The 27,807-nt window shown below is 36.9% G+C and overlaps 1 protein-coding gene across 1 annotated transcript; it reads left to right on the top strand.

Annotated features, from left to right (window-relative positions):
- The first annotated feature begins 362 nt into the window (after positions 1-362).
- On the top strand, positions 363-27,749 carry usp13 (ubiquitin specific peptidase 13). The gene is made up of 21 exons (XM_046847720.1): positions 363-672; positions 1,811-1,936; positions 5,625-5,685; positions 6,655-6,776; positions 8,089-8,231; positions 8,948-9,132; positions 9,320-9,414; positions 9,497-9,687; positions 9,779-9,850; positions 12,712-12,805; positions 14,085-14,210; positions 15,140-15,293; positions 17,321-17,495; positions 17,765-17,853; positions 18,303-18,425; positions 18,641-18,667; positions 18,892-19,035; positions 21,064-21,230; positions 23,042-23,234; positions 25,675-25,759; positions 25,856-27,749. The coding sequence occupies exons 1-21, from the start codon at positions 562-564 to the stop codon at positions 25,950-25,952; spliced, it is 2,580 nt and encodes an 859-aa protein (XP_046703676.1). The 5' UTR covers positions 363-561; the 3' UTR covers positions 25,953-27,749.
- Positions 27,750-27,807: the final 58 nt, after the last annotated feature.

Genomic DNA, 27,807 nt, shown 5'->3' on the forward strand with positions numbered 1-27,807 from the left:
ACTTGGTTTAAAATCTTATGGATTAGTCTTTGGGGGGGACTCCATTATTTTATGTGAATAGTTTACATTTGGAAGACATTTAGATTCTAGAAGTCCTTTGTGACCTATTTGTCTACCAGTAAGCATATTATGTAATATTTGTGTTCACGTTTCAAAGATTAAATAGAAAGGAGCCACATATAAGAAAACTACATATGTACAACTACATATTGCACAACTACAATATGTTTTGTATTAATTAGCATAATCCCAACCCTCTGTGTAATCTGCCAATAGGAAAGCGCCGTTTTTGAATACATTAGACTCTTAACCAATCAGCGTTTATCTATTCCTGCGAAAGGGATGTAGTTCGGTTCTCTAGATCTCCGCGGCGCGGTCGTTCAGCTCCCCTCCGCCCATCTCCAGCGTTTCCGTCGTCACATCCCTCCTGTCCGCGGGGGGAATGTCGGCTGTGCGCGTGTTAAAAATAACCCCATCGTCGCCTCTTCTGGTTGACACTCCTCCCGGGGTCACTCGAATCATTCGGTGGTTTCACTTGGCTTGCAGCAGGAACATGCGAAGATGGCCACGGATCTGGGAGAGCTGTTGGTACCGTTCATGCCCACCATACGGGTGCCGAGGTCGGGAGACAGGGTGTACAAGAGCGAGTGCGCCTTTTCATACGACTCTCCGGTGAGTTAAAATAAAAATTTAATTTGAAAAAAAAGAGGGGAAAAAAAATCACACTCAATGGCATGGTTACAGGGTGATCATATGGGAGGATTTGCACGACCACGTTAAACGAGTGTATGCGGAAATAATGACACACAGGGGGTCCTGTTTACATCCAGGTAGCCCGCTACCTGGATGTAAACAGGACCCCATGTGTGTCATTATTGTTGGAAGTAGTGATAGTATATCCATGGGCCACACAGACAGATGGATGGAAGCTGCCCTGTCCTGAACAACAACAAAAAGTAAAATAAACATGATATATATATATTATGTAATATATACTCTTAGCATCCATAAATACACACTGGGTATATGGTGCTGAAGGTTGACAGCTTGTTTATCTTTCTGTCTGTATGTCGCATAAATGATAAAAACAATAACCTCCTTAGCCTCTTATCCAGTAGCACATGGCCTTTGACCTGACTATTTATTCCTAGGCTATTTAGACTATTTATTCTGATCATCTCCCACCCCCCCCCATTCCCATACACAACACTTAGGAGTGAATTCAGTTTCTTTCACCCCTTAATAATGCCACATGCTACTTTAATGCTGTAGATGTTTCCCTTCGCTGAATTCGTTTTAAAGGTGACTCAGCTGTTTGGAGTTCATTGCAGACTATTTTTATCCACTTGCTGTTGAAGCTCATGTGTCACCCCAACCTGCTGAGAGCTTTTTCTTTTTTTTTTTTTTTCCAGGACCCGGGGTCACTACACTCCCATTTTGCAAAATTCGCGAAACGCTTTATATTCGTGTAGATTTCCCCCCAAAAAAACATTTTTTCCACAATACATTTCCCAAATCTCTTTCAACAAAGTTTCAGTAGAATTCAGATTTCTTTATATTTGCTTTACAATTTCTTTTCATGAGCTCAATACAGTTTGCTGTAGATTTTCCCTGGTTATGATTTTTCAGACAAAGAAAGAGCAAAATACTGTGTAAGAGGAATTTATTCATTTGTAATGGTCCTTATAGGAATGTGTTTGATATTCATCAAATTCTTTTGGATCTTCTAAAAATGAAGTTAATATGCAATCAATGCTGTTTTTCAACCATGTGGTATATGTTTTTGGTTTTTTTTTTTTTTCTCACTCAGGAGTCAGAAGGTGGGTTGTATGTGTGTATGAACACATTCCTGGGTTTTGGAAGAGAACACGTGGAGAGACATTACCGTAAAACTGGACAGAGTGTGTACATGCACTTAAAACGTCATGTGAAGGAGGTAAGAATTTTTATATTCCATTTTCTCTGATTTTGTCAGCATGAGATACTGATCTTATGGTGTCTTGTCAACAAAATGAAATCATACTGTAAACTATTGCAGAAAAGAGATCATTTAAACATTGTACAGTTGTACATGAATATAAAAAATGTATATGTAAGGACGCAAAGTTTGAAAAGACCCAGAGAGAAAACGACAATAACTTGTTGCTAATACTGTAATTCTGTTATACTATTACAGACAAAAATCACAATCATACCAAACTACAGAAATACAGTGCATTCAGAAAGTGCCCACAGTGCTTCAATTTTTTTTTTTTATTTTATGTTACAGCCTTATTCCACAATGGATTACATTTTTTATATTTTTATTTTATTTTTTTTTTTTCCAACCAATACCCCATGATAATGTGAAAGAAGTTTGCAAATATATTTATTTAATAAAAAAATAAAATAAATTTCAAATAAAAATTAAATGTTCACAAGTATTCACATCCTTTGCTCAATACTTTGATGAGGAATCTTTGGCACGAATTACACCCTTAAGTCTTTTTGAGCATGATGCTACAAGCTTGACACCTATTTTTTTTCCCATTCTTTTTTCGCAAAACCTCTCAAGCTCCATCAGGTTGGATGGGGAGTGTCAGGTTTAGGGTTAGGTCTGGGATCTGGCTGGGCCACTCAAGGAAATTGACAGAGTTGTACTGTAGCCACTCCTTTGTTATCTTGGCTGTGTGCTTTGGGTCGTTGTCCTGTTGCAAGATAAACTGTCACCCCAGTCTGAGGTCCAGAGCAGGTTTTCATCAAGGATGTGTCTGTACATTGCTGCATTCATCTTTTACTGTTCCTGCCGCTGAAAAACATCCCCAAAGCATGATTCTGCCACCACCATGCTTCACTGTAGGGATGGTAATGGCCAGGTGATGAGCTGTCCCTGGTTTCCTCCTGACATGACGCTTGGCATTCAGGCCAAAGAGTTAAATCTTTGTTTCATCAGACGAGAGAATTTAGTTTTTCATGGTATGAGAGTCCTTTAGGTGCCTTTTGGCCAGTTCCAGGTGTGTTGTCATGTGCTTTTTATTGAGGAGTGGCTTTTGTCTGGCCACTCTACCATTTAGCCCTTGGTGAAGTGCTGCAGAGTTGGTTGTTCTTCTGGAAGGTTTTCCTCTCTCCACAGAGAAAAGCTGGAGCTTTTTCAGAGTGACCATCGGGTTCTTGGTCACCTCCCTGACTGAGGCCCTTCTCCCCGGATCACTCAGTTTGGCCGGGCGGTCCGCTCTAGGAAGAATCCTGGTGGTTCCAAAATTCTTACATTTACGGATGACGAAGGCCACTGTTCTCATTTGGACCTTCAACATTGCAGAAATTTTCTGTACCCTTTCCCAGATCTGTGCCTCAATATAATCCTGTCTCAGAGGTCTATAGACAATTACATGGATTTTATGGCTTGGTTTGTGCTCTGACATGCACTGCAAAGCATGTCCAATCAATTGAATCTACCACAGGTGGACAGCAATCAAGTTGTAGAAACATCTCAAGGATAATCAGTAGAAACAGGCTGCACCTAAACTCAATTTTGAGTGTCATGGCAAAAGCTGTGAATACTTATGTACATGTGATTTATTTATTTATTTATTTTTTATGTTTTAATGTTGTCATTATGGTGTATTTTTTTGTAGATTTTTAAAGGAAATATTGACTTTTATTCATTTTGGAAAAATGCTATAACATAACAAAATGTGGAAAAAGTGAAGAGCTGTGAATACATTCCAGATGCACTGTACTAACTAAGAATAATACATAATGGTGTGATAAAGTACAATAATTTAAATGTTTATTGCTATTAATCCACAGAAGTTAGCCATTTATGTTTTTATGTATTAAACAATGGTACATCATACATTTGTTTATTCAGAGTTTGTGCATTTTTATGTTATAGCACAGCCCTTCCCTCATCAGCCCCTTTTCTTTTTTAAATCTAACAATACGAATAATGCCGCTTCTTTTGTTATCAAGGATCTGCAAATGCTCCTCCTGAAGATTCAGAAAAATGAAAGTTTACCTCTTATTCTTACAAAATGCTGAAATAGGAGACTCCAAAAATACTTATTAAACATCACCTCACAGAAAGCTTCACCATATCAACAATTACAAGTGTTTTTAAATATTTCTTTGTAAATCGTTTTAGTCTCTGAATTTCTGTTATAGAAAATGAGTCAATAACTTCTGATTATTTCAAATCAACAAGCATGTTTTCCCTATATTAGCAATTTGGTCCTTTAGTTTCAGTTAAATTGAGTATTGTTACGTGTATGTCATTGCAAAAAAAAAGCCCATATTGATTAATTGATCAATAACAAGTTGATATTATTGACTGATTCCGGGCTGGACATGGATTTAGAGTTCAAATAAAGATGATGGAGTCTAATGTTTATTATAAGCAGGAACACTTGGCTTTAAGGTTGTTGTGGTTGAGGTTGTGTGCTCTGTGCTTTCACATACTATTTATTCTTGCTGTTGGCTGTAGAGAAATAAACTAAATATGCCAAATGTGACAGCATTCACACACTATATACAATTATTCCTATTGTAAAAATTGATATCCAATTTTTTGTTGTTGTTGTAGTTTACCATTTCCAAACAGAGTATACTTATCTCCCCTACTCTATACGGCTACAAGAAAACGGTGATCACTAACTGAAAATGTGATTGCCTTGATTGTGCACATTAGCAATCTTTACGAATTTAACATGCAATCCATGTGTGCGGACTGGCTCCTGTATGTACGTAGCGTTCATTTAAACCACTGTATAACAGCAGTTTCTGATGTGGCCAAGAAATATTAGCATGTTTTTCTCATCACAGTTTTAAATCACTCTAGAAGATATCATTAAAACCTGGAGCAACTTTAAAGAGAAATCCCTTCCTCTAGCTCAGAGATGCCCATATTAGGTGATATGATATATTGGTGACTCTTGATTTATCCTGCCATTCTATACATGAGAAGAAGAAAAAAAGTGTAAAAATGCACTTTGGAAAAACTTTTGAAAAGAAAAGACCAGCTTCATGTCTCCTATTAAAGGTCTATGGATAGCTGTGTTAGGCATTGGTCTCTATTGTGCAATAACTTGAATTGTTTCCCCATTGTGTTATGAGTTAACGAGTAAACTAGGACTTTGGAAATAAAACTGCATTTGTAAATCTGATTACAGAGCAATGTTTTCTATGTATTTTATTTTCAGCCCACAGCTCTCAATCAATTCAGATTTTTTTTGCCCCTAGGAAATAGTTTGTTAACCTCTGCTCTAGTTATTTGTCTTCTATTGAACTTGATCTCATGTTAGAAGACAGGCATCAGTTAATAGTGCTATTTTCACATCAGGATCATTTCAGAAACAGCTGGATGCATTCCTGCCACTTTGTTGTCTGCATTTCACTCAAGAAATCATTTGTGTGTCAGTCAGATTTTCATCCAGTCATTTATTATTTCTGATATACATCACAAAAGCATGTTAGACAAGCTTTGTTTACAATAATTGTTCTGTATTACAAATGAGCAGCTTTGTTTCTACTGGGATAGACTAGTCCCCTAGTGCTGCTGTTGATTTATTCTTTTTTTTTTTTTATTAAAACTGCTTTTGTAAATGGTGCCTTTTCCTGTACATAAATAGTGTTGTTGCTTGCCACAGAAACCCACAGGTGCTGCTGGGGGTGCCTTGCCAAGAAGACGGAACGGAAAAGTATTCTTAGGTAAGACTGCTCTCAGTGATTGAATAATAAAACAAAAAAAGTTTTATGAGTACAATGTATTTTAGATTTGATTCTGATTTTAAGCATTTTTCTAAAACTTTGACATTTCCCCCATGTTTCCTGTCTGCTGACAGAGCTAAATTTAGGTCATTTTATTTGTATGCGCAGTTAGTAACTGTTCTAAATCTAAAGTGCCACATGCTCGCTCAGGCCTGATCTACTGCTGGCGAGGGTTGGTTTACAGTCGGCTGATGAGCCTGTTGCTGCTGCTTTCCCATCAGCTGCTGTGTCCTATCAACCCTCTTGGTTGACACACTTCCACTGTTTGAGGCATGACACTCACTGGGGAGGCACGTAGCTTTTATTGTAAAAGAGCATCAAATTGAAGTTCTTCTTCACACAGTTTGCAATGGCAATTTTTTGCCATTGTGCTTTCAGATCACACTCCCTAGTATTGAATCTCACTTTGTTTGCATGTGTAATTATACAAACTGTCACATCGTCCTGTTCAGAAACGAATAATGGTTTATAGTGTCATTATTCTCTCCTGACATTGACCAATGTGATGATCTAATCAGCCAGGACAACCTCATGCGTCATGGGACAAGAGAGCACATCTGACCTTAAAATGGAGATACTTTCTCCTAGATTGGACAGAGCCAATGCTCAGTGTATGAGGGTTTCTGTCTGTTGATTGACAGTAACATCAGCAGTCTGGCAGGGTAAACACCTGTGTGTGGAACTGATGTGTGTGTGGGATTCTGACAGAATGGTATAGTAAACAGAGAGTAATAATAATACTAATATTTATTTTTATCTCCACTGAATGTAGTGAAAATGTACTAAAAAATCAATATGCAAGATTTGCGTTTGGCAATGATTTATTGATTTGTTCACTGTCTACTGTTTAAAGCAGATATCTTGCAAATATGTGTCTGATCATCTCTTCTCATATCTTCCTTTTTTAAGATTTAGAACTTAACCGTGACTTTAACGGGGATGATTATGAATTTGAAGATGAAGCCAAGCTTGTCATATTCCCAGACCACTATGAGATCCCTTTACCAAATATCGAGGAGTTGCCTGCCCTGGTTAGTGAGTGTGTGTGAGAATGGCCTGTGTATGTCCTGCATGCGAAAGGTGTAGTTAGAGAATGAATAGTGTCCTCAGCTTAAGCCCAAAGATTTCTAGTATTAATAGCTGACACTACTTAGCTGACGCATTGAGATCATTGTGTGTAGTCATTTATTGATATAGATCAGATGACAGCAACCACACATAAGAAGAAAACAAAATTTGTGTGTCAGCATGACATGTTGTTACTAATGCTATTTGAAACATTTGATAAAATCAGTGACCACGGGAAACACTAAGAAAATATTAAAATAAAAAAAGGTGTTCTAGAGTTATATAGGTTGTCTAATGTTCAATAAAGTTTGCAAAAGTATTTACAAATAAAAAATGTAAAATTTGAAGCATGGTGGTGGTAGTGTCGTGATCTCTCAGGAGTCAACCTTGAGAGATACCTCTTGGTTCTTTCCCAGTCTAATGCCCTCTTTACTCAGCCACTAATTTTTATTATAATTTTTTTAATTTAATGACTTTATACAATAAATCATGCTTTTGTTTCCATGTTTTAATAATGGTGCTTTATGCTGCTTGGTCCCTAAGTACTCTTCTCATTAAATTGTGATTATTTAGGTAAGTGGTTACACTACAAACAATGAATTTAGGATGTTCACACCAGTGGATGTGAAAACTTTCACAATCTCTATTTTTATTTCTAAATATTTTTGCAAACTATTTTTCTAGCCACTTTAATTATGGGCTATTTTGTTAAGAGACATACACATTGCCATTTAGTCTATTTTAGTTCCAGGTTGTGACAGTACAAAATATGCAGTTTCAAAAGGCTTTAATACCATGCAACTGTAATACAGTATTTAGTTTTAATAGACCCTTTGCGTGCATAATTTCGACATCAAATAAAATGTGTATAGTTGCACCTTGCTTTTAGATGCATGCACATTTGCTGCACATGGATCTCTTCCGTTCCCCTCGAATTATGCAGACAAACAGCTGTTCAAGGACACATCATACATCGTTTTCAGTCTCTGAGTGGTGAATTGTGAGACTTTTGGATTTTACATGCATTTACTGTCCATAAGCTGCATCGTGTTTGCATGTTAATGTTCGGTATGATTGAGATTCCATGAAACTGAGCATTCATTTTTTGGACAGCATGCCATACTTTGTTTATGCTAGAGTTTGGTTTAACTTGGCTTCTCAGAATTCAGTCATGCATTGTCTTAATATAGTATGTGTCTGCAAAAATATACTTATGCAATTATAGGTTGGTATATACTTATTGGCATATGAAATGTGTATTCTTGTCCTATTCAGGTTACAATTGCTTGTGATGCTGTACTCAATGCTGCATCTGCATACAAAAAGCAAGAGCAAGATTCATGGGAAGAGGAGCTTCAAGTGTCCAAGCATGCCAGAAGTCTCAGACAACAAGAGAACACGGTTCGGATTCCTCCCAGGTTAGTCTCATGCAAGCGCAGTATCGGATAAACTTATTGGCACTGTAGTAATGGTAGTGGGGGAGTTCAGAAACCCCCATTAAACTGATTTGCTGACTCTAAAGTTTTAATGCCTTAGTGTTTCACACTGTTAAATAAGTTTGTGGAAATCCCCCAGTGGAATATTCCGCATCACGGAAACACAAAACTATAGTGTCATCATATATTAAAATAAGTTCTCACAGCATGTTGCAAAACATTGGTCAATTTATTAGGATTATCTTATATAATCATGGGTCCCTAAAAGGTTTTTATTTGTCTGGTTTTTATTTAAACTACATTAAAATGCAATTAAAAAATGTCTTGCGTTTTTTAATTTTCTTTTAATTTTTTTCAAATCTGCTTAGATTGATTTCTCTTGAACTTTTAAATTTTCTGAGCAAAGTCAAATGCTCATATTTGTGAGTTATTTTTAAATGTCTGTTTGTTTTATATGCAATATATCCATTGGCATCGAAAAGAGTTCAAATATTACTCAGTTAAACTCAGGAAACTGGAAGATACATTGATTGTGCAGCATTCTGTGATTTTTGCATCGAAAAGGAAGAGACTGCTATAAAACCTACAGATTATGTGTTTGTTTAGGCAACAGTTAAAATAAATGTATACAATAATGACAACAAACAAATCTCTGGTGAGATGTGTGAGCTTCCTGAATGCATTTGCTTTGTGTTTAGTGGCTGGAAGTGTGCCAAGTGTGAAATGCGAGAGAACCTGTGGCTGAACCTTACAGATGGCTCTGTCCTCTGTGGGAAATGGTTCTTCGATGGAAGCGGAGGGAACGGTCATGCCCTCGAACACTACAAAGAAACCAAATTTCCACTAGCAGTCAAGCTCGACACCATCACCCCAGATGGAGCAGGTCAGTGCTTCAGATTTGGATGTTAATTTATCATACAAATGGCAACATTCAAGAAATCTTTTAGAAACTTAAATCATTTCATATGACACCAAAAAACATTTGGCTTGCTGAGAACCTGTGCTAATTAAGTCAACAAAGTCTTCAATATTGCCTTTTTACTGTTTTTTTGTTTTGTTTTGTTTAACAGATGTTTACTCTTTTGATGAAGAAGAGGCAGTACTTGACCCCCTCATAGCAGAACACTTGACACACTTTGGAATAGACATGCTAAAGATGCAAAGGGTGTGTTTTTGGATATTCGTTCATACATGGGTATAGTTTGATCCTTTGTTTCTAACCAAATGTCCCTTCGTGGCTACACCAGACAGAAAATGGCCACCACACAGACAACCACGTACAGCCTCGAGCCACTGAGTGGGAGGTGATTCAGGAATCTGGCTTTAAGCTGAAGGCAGTGTATGGGTCAGGGTACACAGGCATCAGAAACCTGGGAAACAGCTGCTACCTCAGCACCACTATGCAAGTGCTCTTCAGCATCCCTGAGTTCCAGAGAGCGTAAGAGATTTCAGATGATTGTACTTCCAGTGTGATATCGTATAAGATATATAAACCAGTCTTGCATTAATTGAGGTTGCGGAATTTTCAGATACGTCGGAAATCTACAGAGAATTTTCGACTACTCACCCCTTGATCCAACCCAAGATTTCAGCACACAAATGTAAGTGGGCATGTAAAAAATTTGAGGCATAATATTACAAATAATCATACAGTGGTGGATGAAATACGTAACCGGTGATGGTTCCTTTTTCAAGGGGAATTGTACTTTACTGTAAACTCAACAAAAATTGTGAATTACTTGTCATAAATGTTTTATTTATTACTTTAAATAATACAATAGTAAAATCGTTTTTCAAACATTTTCTATGTAATTCATTAGTACAAACTGTTTTAAAATGTTACTCCGAACTATCGAGGTCATGAGTGTCAAGGTCGCGAATATCGAGGTTCCACTGGACTTGAGTTAAAGTAGAGATACACAAAGTCAAATATTACTCCAGTAAAAGTGCTCCCTTCAAATTTGAGTATAAAAGTATTTGCTTTTAAATGTACCCAAGTATCCAGTACTATGATTTATTAGGCTATAATCTCATAATTTTTGTCACAAGACTCTTGCTTATTAAACTAAGTTTATATGAAAAGACTCTAAAGTTACTCTTAGCACAGCAATCTATATTTAGAATGATGTTAATGTGTCAAACACTGATTGATATCTACTAAAACGGTCATGAGCCCAAAATGTTTTTTTCAACTGCTATAAGAAATCGTGCAAATAAGGCCACAGGCGTTGTAGCAAGTTGGAGTTAGGAGTTTCTCCCATCATTTATTACTCTCATAATGTTTTGCTTGCTGTTGAACTGACGCTGAACGGTATGTTCGTGCTAAGTAGATGCCACCAAGCGGCAATCAAAACGATTTTAAAACAGAGCGTGTTCTCTACCCTGATTGGTCGTTTGCTGCGTTCTTGGCAGGTTTTCTTGAATTTTTTTCCCACTCATAAATAAAAAGGAATGCCTGATTGCACAAAATGTAGTGGAGTAAAAGCTACAGTAACAAATTTACATATACTTCGTTACTGTCCATCGTTGTTGTAATATTAATATACAAGCAGTGATTTGAGTAAGTTTATGTTCAATGTGAGTCATTTTGTGCTACAATATTTCATCAGTGGATCTATAGATTTTTATTGTTTAGTTTTAGTCTGAAATCCAAACACTGTACATTATATAGTGTACAGTGCCTTGCAAAAGTATTGACCCCCCCTTGGCGTTTTTCCTATTTTGTTGTCTTACAACCTGGAATTAAAATTGATTTTTTGGGGGTTTGTATCATTTGATTTACACAACATGCCTACCACTTTGAAGATGCAAAATATTTTTTATTGTTAAACAAACAAGAAATAAGACAAAAAAACAGAAAACTTGAGCGTGCATAACTATTCACCCCCCCAAAGTCAATACTTTGTAGAGCCACCTTTTGCAGCAATTACAGCTGCAAGTCTCTTGGGGTATGTATCTATAAGCTTGGCACATCTAGCCACTGGGATTTTTGCCCATTCTTCAAGGCAAAACTGCTCCAGCTCCTTCAAGTTGGATAGGTTCCGCTGGTGTACAGCAATATTTAAGTCATACCACAGATTCTCAATTGGATTGAGGTCTGGGCTTTGACTAGGCCATTCCAAGACATTTAAATGTTTCCCCTTAAACCACTCGAGTGTTGCTTTAGCAGTATGCTTAGGGTCATTGTCCTGCTGGAAGGTGAACCTCCGTCCCAGTCTCAAATCTCTGGAAGACTGAAACAGGTTTCCCTCAAAAATTTCCCTGTATTTAGCGCCATCATCATTCCTTCAGTTCTGACCAGTTTCCCAGTCCCTGCTGATGAAAAACATCCCCGCAGCATGATGCTGCCACCACCATGCTTCACTGTGGGGATGGTATTCTCGGGGTGATGAGAGGTGTTGGGTTTGTGCCAGACATAGCGTTTTCCTTGATGGGCAAAAAGCTCAATTTTAGGGGAGTCTCCCACATGCCTTTTGGCGAACACCAAACGTGTTTGCTTATTTTTTCTTTAAGCAATGGCTTTTTCTGGCCACTCTTCCGTAAAGCCCAGCTCTGTGGAGTGTACGGCTTAAAGTGGTCCTATGGACAGATACTCGAATCTCCGCTGTGGAGCTTTGCAGCTCCTTCAGGGTTATCTTCGGTCTCTTTGTTGTCTCTCTGATTAATGCCCTCCTTGCCTGGTCCGTGAGTTTTGGTGGGCGGCCCTCTCTGCCAGGTTTGTTGTGGTGCCATATTCTTTCCATTTTTTAATAATGGCTTTAATGGTGCTCCGTGGGATGTTCAAAGTTTTGGATATTTTTTTATAACCCAACCCTGATCTGTACTTCTCCACAACTTTGTCCCTGACCTGTTTGGCGAGCTCCTTGGTCTTCATGGTGCCGCTTGCTTGGTGGTGCCCCTTGCTTAGTGGTGTTGCAGACTCTGGGGCCTTTCAGAACAGGTGTATATATATATATATATATATATATATATATATATATATATATATATATATATATATATATATATATACTGAGATCATGTGACACTTAGATTGCACACAGGTGGACTTTATTTAAGTAATTACGTGACTTCTGAAGGTAATTGGTTGCACCAGATCTTATTTAGAGGCTTAATAGCAAAGGGGGTGAATACATATGCACGCACCACTTTTCCGTTATTTATTTTTTAGAATTTTTTGAAACAAGTTATTTTTTTCATTTCACTTCACCAATTTGGACTATTTTGTGTATGTCCATTACATGAAATCCAAATAAAAATAAATTATGATTCCAAGTTGTAAGGCAACAAAATAGGAAAAACACCAATACTTTTGCATGGCACTGTATTTATGTTGTCTTATCTATTTTCTTGTTACTACGTATCCTCCAATGGTAAACATGGTGGCTTCTAAAAATGATCTTCTGTAATGTGTAACCATTCTATGTTGTGTCAAATGCTTTGATGTATCTGTATCCACCAGGGCAAAACTGGGTCATGGGTTACTGTCAGGCCAGTATTCCAAACCACCAGTCAAATCAGAACTCATTGAACAGGTGATGAAAGAAGATTACAAGGTTGGTCTGTCTGGCTTGTTATTTGCCTTGAGCATGAGATCGAAAGTGTCTGAAAAAGTGTCGAGTAAACTCTTATCTAATGTTCAGAAGTGCTGATTATTAATGAATAAGTGAATTATGAACAGGGCTGCATAATTTGGGCAAAATGTACATTGCAATTATGTTGCGCGTGTATGTCATGCATGAACCTTAAAAAGAAGTTCTTGTGTTGGCACATGTTGCAATGCTTGTGACTAATCAATACATAAATGGGTTTAAATTCTGATGATGCCACAGTCATTCATTGTGTTGCGTTCCAGAATGCAAAAATTGGCTGTGCTCTGAGGGGGGCATACTCCCTCGCTTATTAATTATAAGGACACTAGTCAATTACCGGCATATGCGAGATTATGTTTAGGGAAGGAGATAGATAACACTTCTCTTAGTGTTTTTGTATTGTATTTAATATTCTAATGTGTCATTGTGATGTTTTCTGTAAGTAAACTAAGTGTTAAAGGCTGCGAAATTCTGATTGAAGGTCATGAGTTCAAATCAACATGACGCTACCATTGCTGGGACCATTAACTGCTCAGGTGTATAAAAAAGATAATTACAAGTCACTCTAGATAAGGGAGTCTCCAAATGCCATACATGTTAATTGTAAAGTTTTAGTTAGCATTTTTGTCAGAAGTCTCCTGTGTCATCATTGTATCAGTCAGAGGTCAAGTTCTGACACAGCAAAGTCTTAAGGATGATGTTTCTGATTAACACAATTAACTGCAATTTGTCTTATTCTAAAGAAAAAGAAAAATCGTTCATAAAATATGATATCTACACTCGAATAGTTTATAGGTGGTATAATGATTTTTTGAAGGAAGAAAAGTATACATTTTTTATTATTAATAAAAAAAATTATATTATCAGTTCGCTGTGGCATTAAGTGCGAAAAAATTATGGTGTGTGCTGTTATAGGAAAATAATAAACGTCTGGGTTGTAATATCCGATCACCTAGTCAGTGATTATTTGCCTATAACTACACACTCTGTTGTTGTGTCTTTTTACTCAGAATGTCAAAGTTTTTGTGTTAATTATATGCAGCCACTTGCATTCTAATTTTAACTCTAATATCATGCAGCTGCTGGGTGGTAAAACACAACGATACATCATTTGATTATAAAGAATTCCTTGCTTTTTTGCTGTGCAGTTGCCTGCTTCTTCCCATAAAAAAAGAGGAAAGATAAAATACCTGTATTGTAGCTCACATGAGTTTCAGTGCTTAACATGCTTTTTCCTCTGCAGCAACAAAACAGAGGTATTTCTCCCAGAATGTTCAAGGCTCTAATCAGCAAGGGTCACCCAGAGTTCTCCTCAAACAGACAGCAGGATGCCCAAGAATTCTTTTTGCATTTTGTTAATCTGGTTGAGGTGAGAGCTTGTTTCTATTTTATAGAAGAAATATTTATGTTGTCATAAAGCAGCTAGCTCATTAAAGCATCACCAGGCTTGTGTGTGTGGGAAAACATTCTTGGTAGTTATTCATAACCGCTTCTCAAGCTTATCTAAAGTTTCTCGACATGTTGCATGCTCTTTGACATCTGTCACATGGCTCTAGTTTCAGAAGACCTGTCTGCGTCCAGTGGTGCCATACATACACTTGTCCTCTCAAGTGACTTTCTCAATCACGTTAAAATTAGAACCTGCTATCAGTTACTTGAGACAGATAACGCTTCCTATTTACTTTGCCTACATGACCCATGACCGGAGTTAAACTCACTACACTAAAATGTAGTGACACAAATTGAAACGTTGGTATTATAAGCATGATGGATTTAATATTAGAATGTTAGACTATTAAAACTGCACTATGAATCAGTAAATAATTGGCTTATGACATGTCCATAATATGGGATGGTCAGTGTCCAGTGTTTTAGCTAAAGACAAAGTTGTGTTTCCTCAAAATCTTAACACGCAAATTAACCTGATATAAGCTGTACTGATTTAGCTTTAACTGTATAGCTTTTCCGTTCGGTGCTCTCTGTGAAGAATATAACTGTTATATTTCTGTATTGCCTTAGAATAGAAACACTATTGCAGCATGCCTATTTTTAAGGTGAACACTGTGAACTTTTAATTATAGACTTGTTCATTTCATCTCTGAAAATAAGGCTTGGATTTCTATAGGCATCACTTATTTTTATGCTCACTTATTTTTTTTAATCAAAGACAGTCTTCACTGTTGTCTCATGTAGTTCATAAAAAAGTAATGATGCATGTCAGTTTCCTTACTGAGTATTTCATGAGCCTTTTAGTAGTAGTTATACATTTTTTACCACTGTGATTTTCTACATTTCCAGAGGAATAGCGCTGGCACAGAGAACCCCAGTGATGTGTTTCGCTTCATTGTGGAGGAGCGTGTTCAGTGCTGCCAGTCGCAGAAAGTGCGATATACACAAAGAGTGGACTACCTTATGCAGCTTCCTGTGCCCATAGAGGCCGCCATCAACAGAGGTTATGATTAGATGTGGTTACATTTCATTGCCTTCTTCTCTTCTTTATCTGTCTTTCTAATAATGGTCATTAACCTTAACATCAAATAATAATAATAATAATAATAATAATAAAATATAGTTGTGTTCAAAATTATTCAACCCCCACTGAAATTTATTGTTTTGGTTGGTTTGACATTGATTATGATCATTCAGCCATCCTGCTTACAATTAAATCAAAGAGGCACGTGTAGGTCAGACAAATATAACATAACATTTATAATGAAATAACCACAAATGTCTTTTCTGAGCTCACATCATTATCAGTTTTATTCAACCCCCAAGTGACATTCAATCTTAGTACTTAGTACAACATCCTTTTACAGTTATAACAGCTTTTAAACGTGAAGCATAGCTTGACACAAGTGTCTTGCAGCGATCTACGGGTATCTTCGCCCATTCATCATGGGCAAAAGCCTCCAGTTCAGTCACATTCTTAGGCTTGCGCACTGCAACTGCTTTCTTTAAGTCCCACCAGAGGTTCTCAATCGGATTTAAGTCTGGTGACTGCGATGGCCACTTCAAAATGTTCCAGCCTTTAATCTGCAACCATGCTCTAGTGGACTTGGAGGTATGCTTGGGATCATTGTCCTGTTGAAAGGTCCAACGTCTTCCAAGCCTCAGGTTTGTGACGGACTGCATCACATTGTCATCCAATATCTCCTGGTACTGAAGAGAATTCATGGTACCTTGCACACGCTGAAGCTTCCCAGTACCTGCAGAAGCAAAACAGCCCCAAAGCATGATTGACCCCCCACCATGCTTCACAGTAGGCAAGGTGTTCTTTTCTTCATAGGCCTTGTTCTTCCTCCTCCAAACATAGCGTTGATCCATGGGCCCAAACAGTTCTAATTTTGTTTCATCAGTCCACAGAACACTATCCCAAAACTTCTGTGGTTTGTCCACATGACTTTTGGCATACTGCAGTCGACTCTTCTTATTCTTTGGGGACAGCAAGGGGGTGCGCCTGGGAGTTCTGGCATGGAGGCCTTCATTACGCAGGGTGCGCCGTATTGTCTGAGCAGAAACTTCAGTACCCACATCTGACAAATCTTTTCTCAGTTCCTCAGCAGTCACACGGGGACTTTTCTCCACTCTACGCTTCAGGTAGCGCACAGCAGTCGAAGTCAGCATCTTCTTTCTGCCACGACCAGGTAGCGTTTCAACAGTGCCCTTTGCCTTGAATTTGCGAATGATGCTTCCTATGGTGTCTCTTGGTATGTTTAACATCTTTGCAATCTTCTTATAGCCATTGCCCTTCCTGTGAAGAGTAATCACCTGTTCTCTTGTCTTCCTGGACCATTCTCTTGACCTCACCATGTTTGTAACCACACCAGTAAATGTCTAGAAGGAGCTGAGTATCACAGTCATTTTAAAGCTGCCTAATTGGTGCTTATTAGGCTTTATTGCTGCTCCCTGATATCCACAGGTGTTTTCAATACCTGATTGAAAACACTTCATTGAACCTCTGTTCTTCAGAGTGGTAGTCTTTAAGGGGTTGAATAATTATGTCAATGAAGAATTCACAAAAGAAACATTTACTACTGTATTACAAAACTAATTGATGTCATTTTAGTTGCATATGGTTCTTTAAGAAGTCCTTGTAGGATTTCATTCTGAATACAATTACAAATGTACACTAAATTCCCTAAAACCATTTACAGCATTGGGGGTTGAATAATTTTGAACACAACTATCTATCTATCTATCGATAGATATATATAGATATATATAGTAAAATTACCATTTTATCAAGTGGCAAATATAAAACAGGTGATTATTTGAGGTGATTAACTTTTTTTTACCATTGCAGAAATGAATAGACTGAATCTGAAAAGTAGTATATGTTAACTGATAAGGACAATGTTATTATTATAACAGCTCTATGCGGCGCCAAGGCCACCATTCCTTGTCTTTTAGAAGTTCTGGTAATTACTCTGAAAAGTAGCTAAAGGCTGTCAGCATCCTATAAACATTTTTATATTGCAGAAGAAATAATGGCATATGCGGCGAAGCGCAAGGATGCAGAAGAAAACATGCATACTCCTCCGGATCCAGTGAGGGCCCGCGTTCCCTTCACTGCCTGTCTACAAGCCTTTAATGAACCCGAAAATGTTCTGGACTTCTGGAGCTCGGCGCTACAGGCCAAGTCGGCTGGAGTGAAGTAAGCAAGGTTCAAAAGTCTAGGAAGAGTTTTATACAGATCACTGAATACACATGATTCAGGGGGCACACATTAAAGATAAAGATAGATGCTTTAATATAATATTAAACAATTTTACCTAAACAAAACTTTACTTTCCATTTAAGGGATTTATGAAAATGTACTCATACTCTATGATTTTATTGAAGTAACATTGATAATATAGATAACAAGGTGAACATACTAAAGCATATTGTTTTCACACATTAAACAAATATATTCCTTCTCAGGACTTCTCGGTTTGGAACTTTTCCTGACTACATGGTTGTACAGCTCAAAAAGTTCACATTTGGAGTGGACTGGGTTCCAAAAAAGTTAGGTATGTATAATGGTGCTTATATTGTTTATGGGTTATTTTCTTCTATTTGATTTTTATTTGGTTGCATCAGTGTATATATAATGATATATGGTATACTGATATCCAATTTGAAACCTTCTAGTCCTTGTTTACAAAGCTGATCAGTGTTTTTGTGTTTTTGTAATGCATCTGTGATTGGCAATCACATGCGTCCTTGTGCAACTGGCAGCCATCACATGCTAAAAGGTGCTTGGGCAATACCCATGTAAACAGTATCGGTTTGCAAATCTTATTTGCTTACGTTTTAGAAAGATATGTGGTATGTAGTCCAGCAGAGGGCACTGTATGTCCTGCTTTTTTCTCTGTTCTGCACACTGAGGAAGAAAGAAGCAAATATTACATTTAAGATTGTTTAGGGAAATAATGGTGTCCCTTTTATGTCAGCTTTGTTCTGGGTATTTTCCAAACAGATGTTTCTGTAGAAATGCCTGACTTTATGGACTTAAATCGGCTTCGGGCTACAGGATTACAAGCAGGTGAAGAAGAGCTTCCTGACTTTACGCCTCCTATTGTCATTCCTGAGGACACAAGGGGTAACAGTTTCTCTATTATTATAGCTTTCTGTGAGCAAAATGCTCCTCCTGCACAATAAATATGATCTGTAAAAGTGCTTTAGATTATTCGATGCTGTTTAAAGTGCTGATGTATTTTACAAAATAAATACTTATGGTCATGTTTCTGATTTGCTGTTTAAATATAATAAATATTATAAATGTTTTATCTGCAAATACTTTCTTTATCTCCACAGACAGCTCAGTGAATAATTCTTTGGAATGTAAGTGCAAGTTTATTTGAGCTTTTATTGCTTGTACTTCATGTATCCTGACTCTGTGATCATATCATGTCCAGTAAGAGATTCCAGTCACAGTAAATTCTCCATAGGTTTCCTGGCAAACTTTGTGGCCTTTCTCTAATGAGGTCTGATGAGATTCTTCACTTTTAATATGACCCTTCCATATACGCTGTAAAGTATTAATTCTTTACTGTTTTTTTTTCCAGCTCCGGAAATAGACGAGGCCTCTGTGATGCAGTTGGCAGAAATGGGCTTCCCTCTGGAGGCCTGCCGGAAGGCCGTGTACTACACTGGGAACATGGGAGCTGAAATGGCCTTTAATTGGATCATTGCTCATATGGAGGAGCCAGGTAAGACTGCTGTATGCTGTCTAACAAGAGCTGCTCACATTAGAGGGAATCTTTTGCCAGCACTGTATATGAACACTGGTCATTTATCACAATTGGAAACTAGAATAAATTTGCTAGTTATTTGTGGTGCTTTTTTCTAAGGACAAAACTGCTAATTGTGTTTTTTGAAGATTCAACCACATTTAATCTATTTTTCTCAGGGCACTGTTTCTAAACCTGCAGAGTCAGACTGAATTGTTGTTTATAATTAAACAATGTTATAGGCAATTTGTTCTTTAGATTATTATGATTTAATTACCGTGTGGGCCTGTATATTTTATTGCTTTATGAAGTTCTGTAGATAGTGAAGGTATAATCATTTTGTGCTGCATATGCTTGTGTATGTTTGTAATTATGTTTATCAAAAAATAATTTATATAGGTATTATATAGGTGCTTGTAGGTTATGTATAAAGAATATACAAATTGCATCTTTCTGTTGTGAAGTGCCATAAAATGAGTATTGTGTTTATTTATCCTTTTTTTCTATACATTTCTAAAACAAGAAACATTACACAGAAATCCCACATAAAAAAATGACTTTTCTACTGGAAAAGAATATGAATTTCATATTTTATATATACACAAACACACACACACACACACACACACACACACACACACACACAGTATATGCCTCTGTTCTATAATTACTTTCTTGTGTTTGTACTGTTGAGGACAATACAATAACCTTTATTGTAAGTAAAGTAATTTGTAAGTGTAAACCTGTAAGTTATATGCTAATGTATTAAACTGTTTTGTAGCAGTTCAGAAACAATTGTGATAACCAATAATATCAACTGCTAACATTTTAAATGGTAAAAAATGAAGCAGACATTAAGCAAGTTTTCTTATATATCTGTCAATTATATGTCAAATATTGAATAAAAACAAACTAGAACAGAAACATGAACAGCAACAAGCCAACCATATAGTTTTACATTTATTTCATAACATTATTTCATAACATATATATATATATATATATATATATATATATATATATACACATCATAAGTTCCCATACAAACATTTCTTTATAGTTTTTTGCCTATTTACAGGATTAATACTCCATTATATATGTGTATGTTTGATTGTTGTTTAAAATAACAAAGTCATAAATGGAATTTCCCATAAATCAAATGAGTACTTTATTTTTGTAACACTGACTAATCCAGCTGACCTTATAATCAATACGCACATATTAACTATAGCAGAAGCATGAGTACCTGTACATATTTAAGAACTGTTTTAAGTCTTTGTATTCATAGATTTACATATGGTGCTTCTGTGTAACAATGATTAGTACTGTAATTAAAGTATGATCTTTCTATTGCAATAATAATTTTGTACTAAAATACATAAGGACTAAATGAAAATGATGTGACCTGAGGCAGCTTTTACTGTTGAAGGCTGGTTGTTTAATGGAGTGTAGCAGGCACACCATCAGCTTGATTCCTTTGTGGCCAAAATAATTTCCCTTTCTGGGAAATTAACTGCATTTATTCCAGGTTACAGACCTCTTTCCCTGTGTGGTTGATCTGGTTAAAGTGTCTGAGTGTCGGACTCCAGGCTGTAGAGTACTGCAGAAGTGCATTTACAGAAGCTCCAGTCTGTGCTGTGTCTGTAATAGTCAGAAAAAGAATACAATGTGGACCACTAGCAAGCAATCAATCGGGATAAAAGGGCATCACTAATGTCCTGTTTATCAATTTAGAAAGCTTCCCTTCTTCCACTATCATTTAGGTATTGTAGTATTTGCAGCTCACGTGTGTATGTGCATAAGGTTGAAGCCTTCAGCAGAACAGTAAAGAGAAGACCTGTATTTGTTTTAAAATGTTAGGTTTTTTTTTCTTCTCAAAATGCCCCAGATCCTCAATTCTGTGTGCCCCACACCTGACAGCACATAAAGCACATTACTTTCTAATGGAGCACCGCATACATACACATGGCAGACAGCTCTTACTTAGACCTGTTGTGTTTTCTACAGACTTTGCAGAGCCCCTTGCAATTCCATCATACATGGAAGCAGATCTCCCCAGTGCCAGCTTTCCTACTGCCAGCCCTCTGGACAACCAGCCTCCTGAGGAAAGCATCTCTATTCTCACCTCCATGGGTTTCCCCAGACATCACACTGTACGAGCCCTAAAGGCAACGGTGAGTGATCTTGTCCTGTTTATCCTCTTTGTGTATAGGTTAGGTTATTGTGTTCCTCTTTAGGTTTTAGTTATACTTTGACATTTCAACAGGCGGCTTATTTTTTATTTATTTCTTTTGAGCTTGAGTAACTGTCTGTGTGGAGTTTCTATGCCTGTTCTGCTTTTGTCAGTTTTCTCTGTGTTACCTGGTTTCCAAAAACATAGTTTTTTCAAGGTAGTTTTCAAGGTAGTGAGTGTAGGATTGGGCTTGTGCCTCAGGCCTGGCCTTGTTGTTAAGGGATTTATTTGGTTTTAGCTTGTGATAGCCTGCATAAATATTCATCCCGTTGACCTTTTTTCACATTCTGTAGTGTTACAACCTGGAGCTGAAATAGTCTTAATTAGGCTTATAAATAGTCTATTCTTGCTCTTATTATGCTTTTCTTATCTAATCACTGACTTGCTATACGGTCACCTCTAAACAAAGTTGCACTTATGCTGTGTTCTTTCCTTTACTTTAATATAACAAATTACTGTAGTTTGTGAAGACTCATTACTAGGAGATGATATATTTATACCAATTAATTCAGGATTATATCAATACAAAATGAAGAATACTTCAGGGAAGGTAAATATTTATTCAGTATGTGTTTGTTAAATAATGCAAGCAAGATCTTTTTTATAAATCCTGAATATAAGGACTTAACAATCTTTATATAGTAGTTTGTTTAGTTTTATTTTTGTGAATGTTTCTATAGTCTTGTATTCAGCTGTCATATTTATATCTGAGATTGACTGAATGCAAGTTGAGACATGCCATCCCTGTTTCGACAAGACACTCAGTGGACTAGTATGTGACACCCAACCCTGATCCTTGCTGCTAAATTCAACATTCAGCTTTTCCTCCTACCGAAGTATTGATTCCTATTTTAGTGCATAGCGTCGTATGGCTTTCTAAACTTAGTAGCCACTTTGAGTATGACACAGGTTGATTGTCAGTGGCTTCTTCTACATAGTTTATTATTCAACTATTTATCTTAAACAGTATTATTTGATAATTGCTATGTATTATATAGGAGCTGCGTTAGGAAATGTATGTGGTTAGAAGAGTGAAAAAAGCTCTAGAATCAGCATTCAGTCACACGATGTCTACTTAATATGTTCCTAAATATAATTTGGAATGTCATTCCCCATAGTTTTATTTTGGAGCACCACATTTGCTTGACGTGGCAGAGGCAAAATCATCCTTGTTTTGACACTGTTACACAAAGTTTAGTCAGATTTTTTTTCCTTCAACAGCAAGTTAGGGAGAAGGCAGGGTATATGAGGCAGTGAGTTCACATAGAGCAAGCCAATAATAGCCAAGCAAGAAGAGGAAGTGTTCAACCTACATATCCTACACTGGGTCAAAAGAATGAGAGCGACTTAGGCCACACTGGCTTTTAGAACTGACATCTGCTGTGACTCATGCAACTATTTCAGATCATGACTTGTGTCTAAATGAGGCTTGTGACTGCACAATGACACAGTGATTTAATTACAGAATTTAACTATTGGTTATTATGGCCTGTTCAAAGGGAGATTGCCTGAGGATGATGCTAACGATGATATTAGGTTGTTGAAATAATAACAGGGATGTCACAAGTTTCAGCGCATTTGAGATTAAATGGAAAACAACTACATTTTAATATGCATAAAGGTCTTTAAAGTAGGTGACCAAAAATATGACCAGAATTGTGTATGCTTTAAATTCTCTTTATTTTTACAAAATGTTCACATTTATATTTGAAACACAATTCTCTCTTTCTATGTATCATTGTGTGTTTACAGAATAACAACCTGGAGCGGGCATTAGATTGGATATTTACTCACCCAGAGAGCGAGGAAGACAGTGAGGCCATGTCCGACATGGCCGACACAGAGCCCAATGATACCAGTTTCTCAAATGCTAACACGCATAGTGACTCCACGCTGTCCCCGGAGCAAGAAATGTCTAGTCCACGTGTTCGAGATGGCCCTGGACGTGAGTATCCTTCTCACCAAATAGCATCAAATTAAACACCAATTCTTTATTTGTTAAATACATAGTACACATGTTTTAGTTCTATGGCCCACAGTTACCTACAGCAAAAGGTAGTAATATGCAGATTATCTGAAGTATTCTTGTTCAGTAGCCTTATTGCCTAAGGGTGGAAACTCCTCCTTTTTCTCCGTATTGGTCATACTGTAGAAATATTATTGCTACCTGCACAAATAATAATCCCAAGCAACTATTTAACCCTTCGAAATGACTACAAACCAGTTTCCATTGGTTGACCTGTAGTAATGATCAGGTTTTATAGATCTCTGGTAAACTTGTACCTATACACTTTAAGCAGATCATTTAGAGACCTGAACATCATCATCAGGGCTCTCTAGTCATTACAGATGCTACCTGGGTGTCAGTTTAACTTGAATAAAGTTAGCAAAATGTGATCATTTCCTCATAAGTAAAACAAACAGCCACCAACATGTTACAATCGTTCAAACTATATTGCGCATAGAAATGGTTTAAGAGAATATCGATACAATTGAGTATTGCGATATTTTGTTTGACGATACTGTATCGATTCTCAAAATACACAATATTGATATTTAAAAAAAAGATTCATGGCAGTTGTCTCAATTGGAGTTTATATCCCGAACGCTGGATGTAAAGCAGCCTTCTTGTCTCTGAACAGACTGTGAAACAGTAACAGGAAGTCCTAGCGTAACGGCCCGCCCATAATGTTAACGTAAATATCCACCTGTTTCTTGGGAGCCCTGCTGTAAAAAACGATATGGGTATAACTTCTGATTAGTTTATGCTTTGTTTTTAGGCGGGAATATCTTCAAATGGCATTAAAAACTCAGGAACAACATGTGCTGTTTGTATTTGCACTTATAACCAGACAAAGCTTAATTTGTGGCTTGAAGAACAGTGCTATATATACAAATTGGAAAATTAAGAGTGGACTGCACATGTGAGAGTGTATGACATGCCTGTCTTGCCTTGCCTTACTGAATTCTCTACCTGTATAGGATATATAATTATCTTTCTTGCTCTTTATTTTCTTGCCTCCCTAGGATTGTAGACTTTACATGTACAATGTAAAACACTAGTTAGCGCTCAGATCATGGTTCTAGCACTGGCTTAATACTAATAGTAATAACATACATCAATACAATACAACATACCGTATTTTCCAGATTATAAGCCGCTACTTTTTTCCCCACGCTTTGAACCCCGCGGCTTAAACAACGAAGCGGCTAATATATAGATTTTTCCTGGGTTTTTCCCGGTTTCACAAGCTTCAAACCAAAAAACTGAGACCCATAACATTAGACCAATGAAATTGCCGAACTGGTTCAGGTGAACCAATGAAACTCTTTATATTAAATCTGATGCGCTCCCACTGAATCGGGCCGCACCACATCATAAATATGGATGATGTTCCTCTGACGTTTGACCTGCCGCTCACTCGGACTGTCTACAGGAAATGAGAATCATTCGTCACGCTGAAAACAACCGGGCATGAAAAAACGCACTTCACCTGTGTTCTGAGCTGCACGGCATCGGGAGAAAAGATACACCGATGGTGATTTTTAAATGCACGGCGATGCCAAAAGATAAACTCTCGAGAGAAATAGTTGTGAAAGGAAGGAGGAAGACAGTGAACAATGACTTTCTTGGTAGGCTACTGTTTAGATACAAGCCGTGTAACAGACACTGTCTTTCGTTAAAGCCTGTGTAAAGTTTATTAGTTTCAATGTAGGCATATAGCTTAACGGCTTATAGACAGGTGCGGCTTATTTATGTTCAAAATGAAAATCTTTGTTAAATTCAGTGGCTGCGGCTTAAATTTGGGTGCGCTTAATAGTCCGGAAATTACTGTACATCAATACAATAGTCATCATTATAGTCATCGTCATCATCATCTTTAATCCCACTTCATATTAGGTGTCTTTAACGACTATGTGCATATGTTTAAAATAATACATTACAGAATTTTTTAAGGTGCAATGATATTGTGTTTATGTATTGCAAAACACTTGATGCCACTGAGTTGTTATATGGGCAAAGCTGGCACAGGCTACATAGTATGGGTAGATTTGAGAAGTAATTCATGTATACGCAGATGCCACTGTGTCCTTTTTTTTGCTAAGGTTTACATGTGGTAATGTGTTAGTAATGACAGCTTTCCTAAAATTATATCCTGTAAATTTCCTAAAATTATATCCTGTTCCTAAAATAAGAAATATCCCAATATATATCGCCTTGCTTACATTATTGCAATTTATCGGAAAATATCGTATCGCAACCCCTGTATTGTGATACGTATTGTATCAACAGATTCTTGCTGATACACAGCCCTAGTTTTGCATCTATTGTTGTATATCTATATCTATATATCAATTGATTCTTTACAATTATTTTTCTGTAGGGTATGAACTCTTTGCCTTCATAAGTCACATGGGAACATCAACAATGTCTGGCCATTATGTATGTCATATCAAAAAGGAAGGAAGGTAAGGTTATTATTACTATTATTATTATCCAACATTTCAACGTCTAGTTCGAATGTTGTCTGACACAAATCGCCAAATCTTTTCTTTTGTCTTTAGATGGGTCATTTACAATGATAATAGAGTATGCTTGTCAGAAAGGCCTCCGAAAGACTTGGGGTACATTTACTTTTACCGGCGCCTGCCTAGCTGCTAGATTTGGACCTTAGAGAATATAGCTGCACTGCCTTCTGAAAGGCACAGAAGAGGAGGAGGATATTTCTGACACTGCTGAAAACCTGGGAGGTGTTCACATTATAGAGAAGGAAAGAATTCACCAAGAATTCACCGCAAACCCTGCAAACAGACCTGCAAAGAAAAGGCTCACCCAGTGCAGGCATGGTCCCATGGAGGAAATGAATGTGTTTAATCATCTGTTCATTTGTTTATTGTTGATTTGTTCTGCTGAGTATGTCCTGTACTGGAGACACGGAGCGATGTATGCCATTTAAAATATGCAGATTAATGTTCAAATATGTATTCACACACAAATTTCTGTTCTCGTTAAATGCCTTGAGCTTTTATGCCAGTATTTTTCAAGCGATTGCTACTTAATGAAAAGGCAAACAGGATTTTTTGTTACTGCCAGCCCTGATTTATACAAAGTTTGGTTTGTGTTGTTGAAATTACATTTTGGTTGCGCACTGGAACACGTCACTGTGTTAAAGATATTTGGAGGTTCACTGAACTTTTAAAAGTGGAAATTTAGGTGGCATAAATATTATGCACAAAAACGCACAAACTGTTAAAGTATTGGGTGTAAAAATAAAAAATCTAATTTAAATGCACCTATGTGCAGGATAAATTTTGCTTTTTTAAGGATTAATTATGCACTGTTACAGTATCTTTATATATAAATATATATCCCCCAATTTGTATTCTATCTTGAAAAACAGCACAATAAAAATACAATAACTACAAGATGATGTAGTTTACACTTTACACTTTTGCTTAGTGTTACAAGACAAGAAAGATGTACCAATGATTAGATTAATGCAATAATTAAGTGCTTAATACTCATTGCCTTGTTCGGGTTCTTTGACTACAGCAGGTCACAGAATCACCATAGTGTTGTTCATCTCATTTTATTCTCAAATATAGTTACAGACCATTTGTATCCAATAAGTAAGCTATATATATATAGATAGCTATAGATCTAGATCTAGATCTGTATATATACAGTGACCAGTGGATTCAACTTTCTATCATCATATGCAGTGTCTTGTGTCAAACTTGGATCTCGTGTTCTTTTTTTTTTCTTGTCAGATCCTTGGGTGATATAACTGGAATGTACTCTCTATGGTGCTCAATAATACAACATTTCTCACATTTGTTAATGTTTTCATGATTTTCCCCTTGCAAAGTTTCTCACAGAATTCACAATTTCTACCCAATCTACCCATACATTTATTCCTCTCAGAAATTTATACCAGATATTCTTGACATGCACAGTTTTCATATAGGACTTTTTGTTACCCTCTTTCTCGTTTTTCTACTTGGATCCTAACAGTTAAGCCAAACAATATATGCTGTATGTCTCCAGTCTGCCTTTTTCTTTTCAGAGTGTGAAAGGTGATGCTTCGGACACCTCCTTCTTAAGCAGGCCTTCAGGTTATCAGCTTGTGCACTACAATCCAAAATGTGTTAGCCATTCGATATTTTGAAATGTATAGTAAATCTTATGTGGTTCATCTACTGCTTCATGTTTTTCAAGGAACTGAATGTCAAGTGGTACAAAGTTTTTGCTTTGTTTTGTTTTTTTCTTCTTTTTGCAAAATGATGCCAAATGCCAACCCTATGGTTATGCAAATGTACACAACCTTCTTTTGTAATGGATCTTCCTATACAAATACTGCTTAGAACAAAACATTACAAGGGCAAATGTGTTCATGAGAACTGTCTTTTTAATAGCGTTTACTGACTGGACTATTAAATAAACCAAAATCTCACAAGTGTTGATTGCTTTTAGTTTTTGAAGTGGCAAAAGAAATGAATGCAACACTATTACACTG

Source organism: Silurus meridionalis, chromosome 1 (assembly GCF_014805685.1).
Source record: "Silurus meridionalis isolate SWU-2019-XX chromosome 1, ASM1480568v1, whole genome shotgun sequence".
Classification (NCBI taxonomy): domain Eukaryota; kingdom Metazoa; phylum Chordata; class Actinopteri; order Siluriformes; family Siluridae; genus Silurus; species Silurus meridionalis.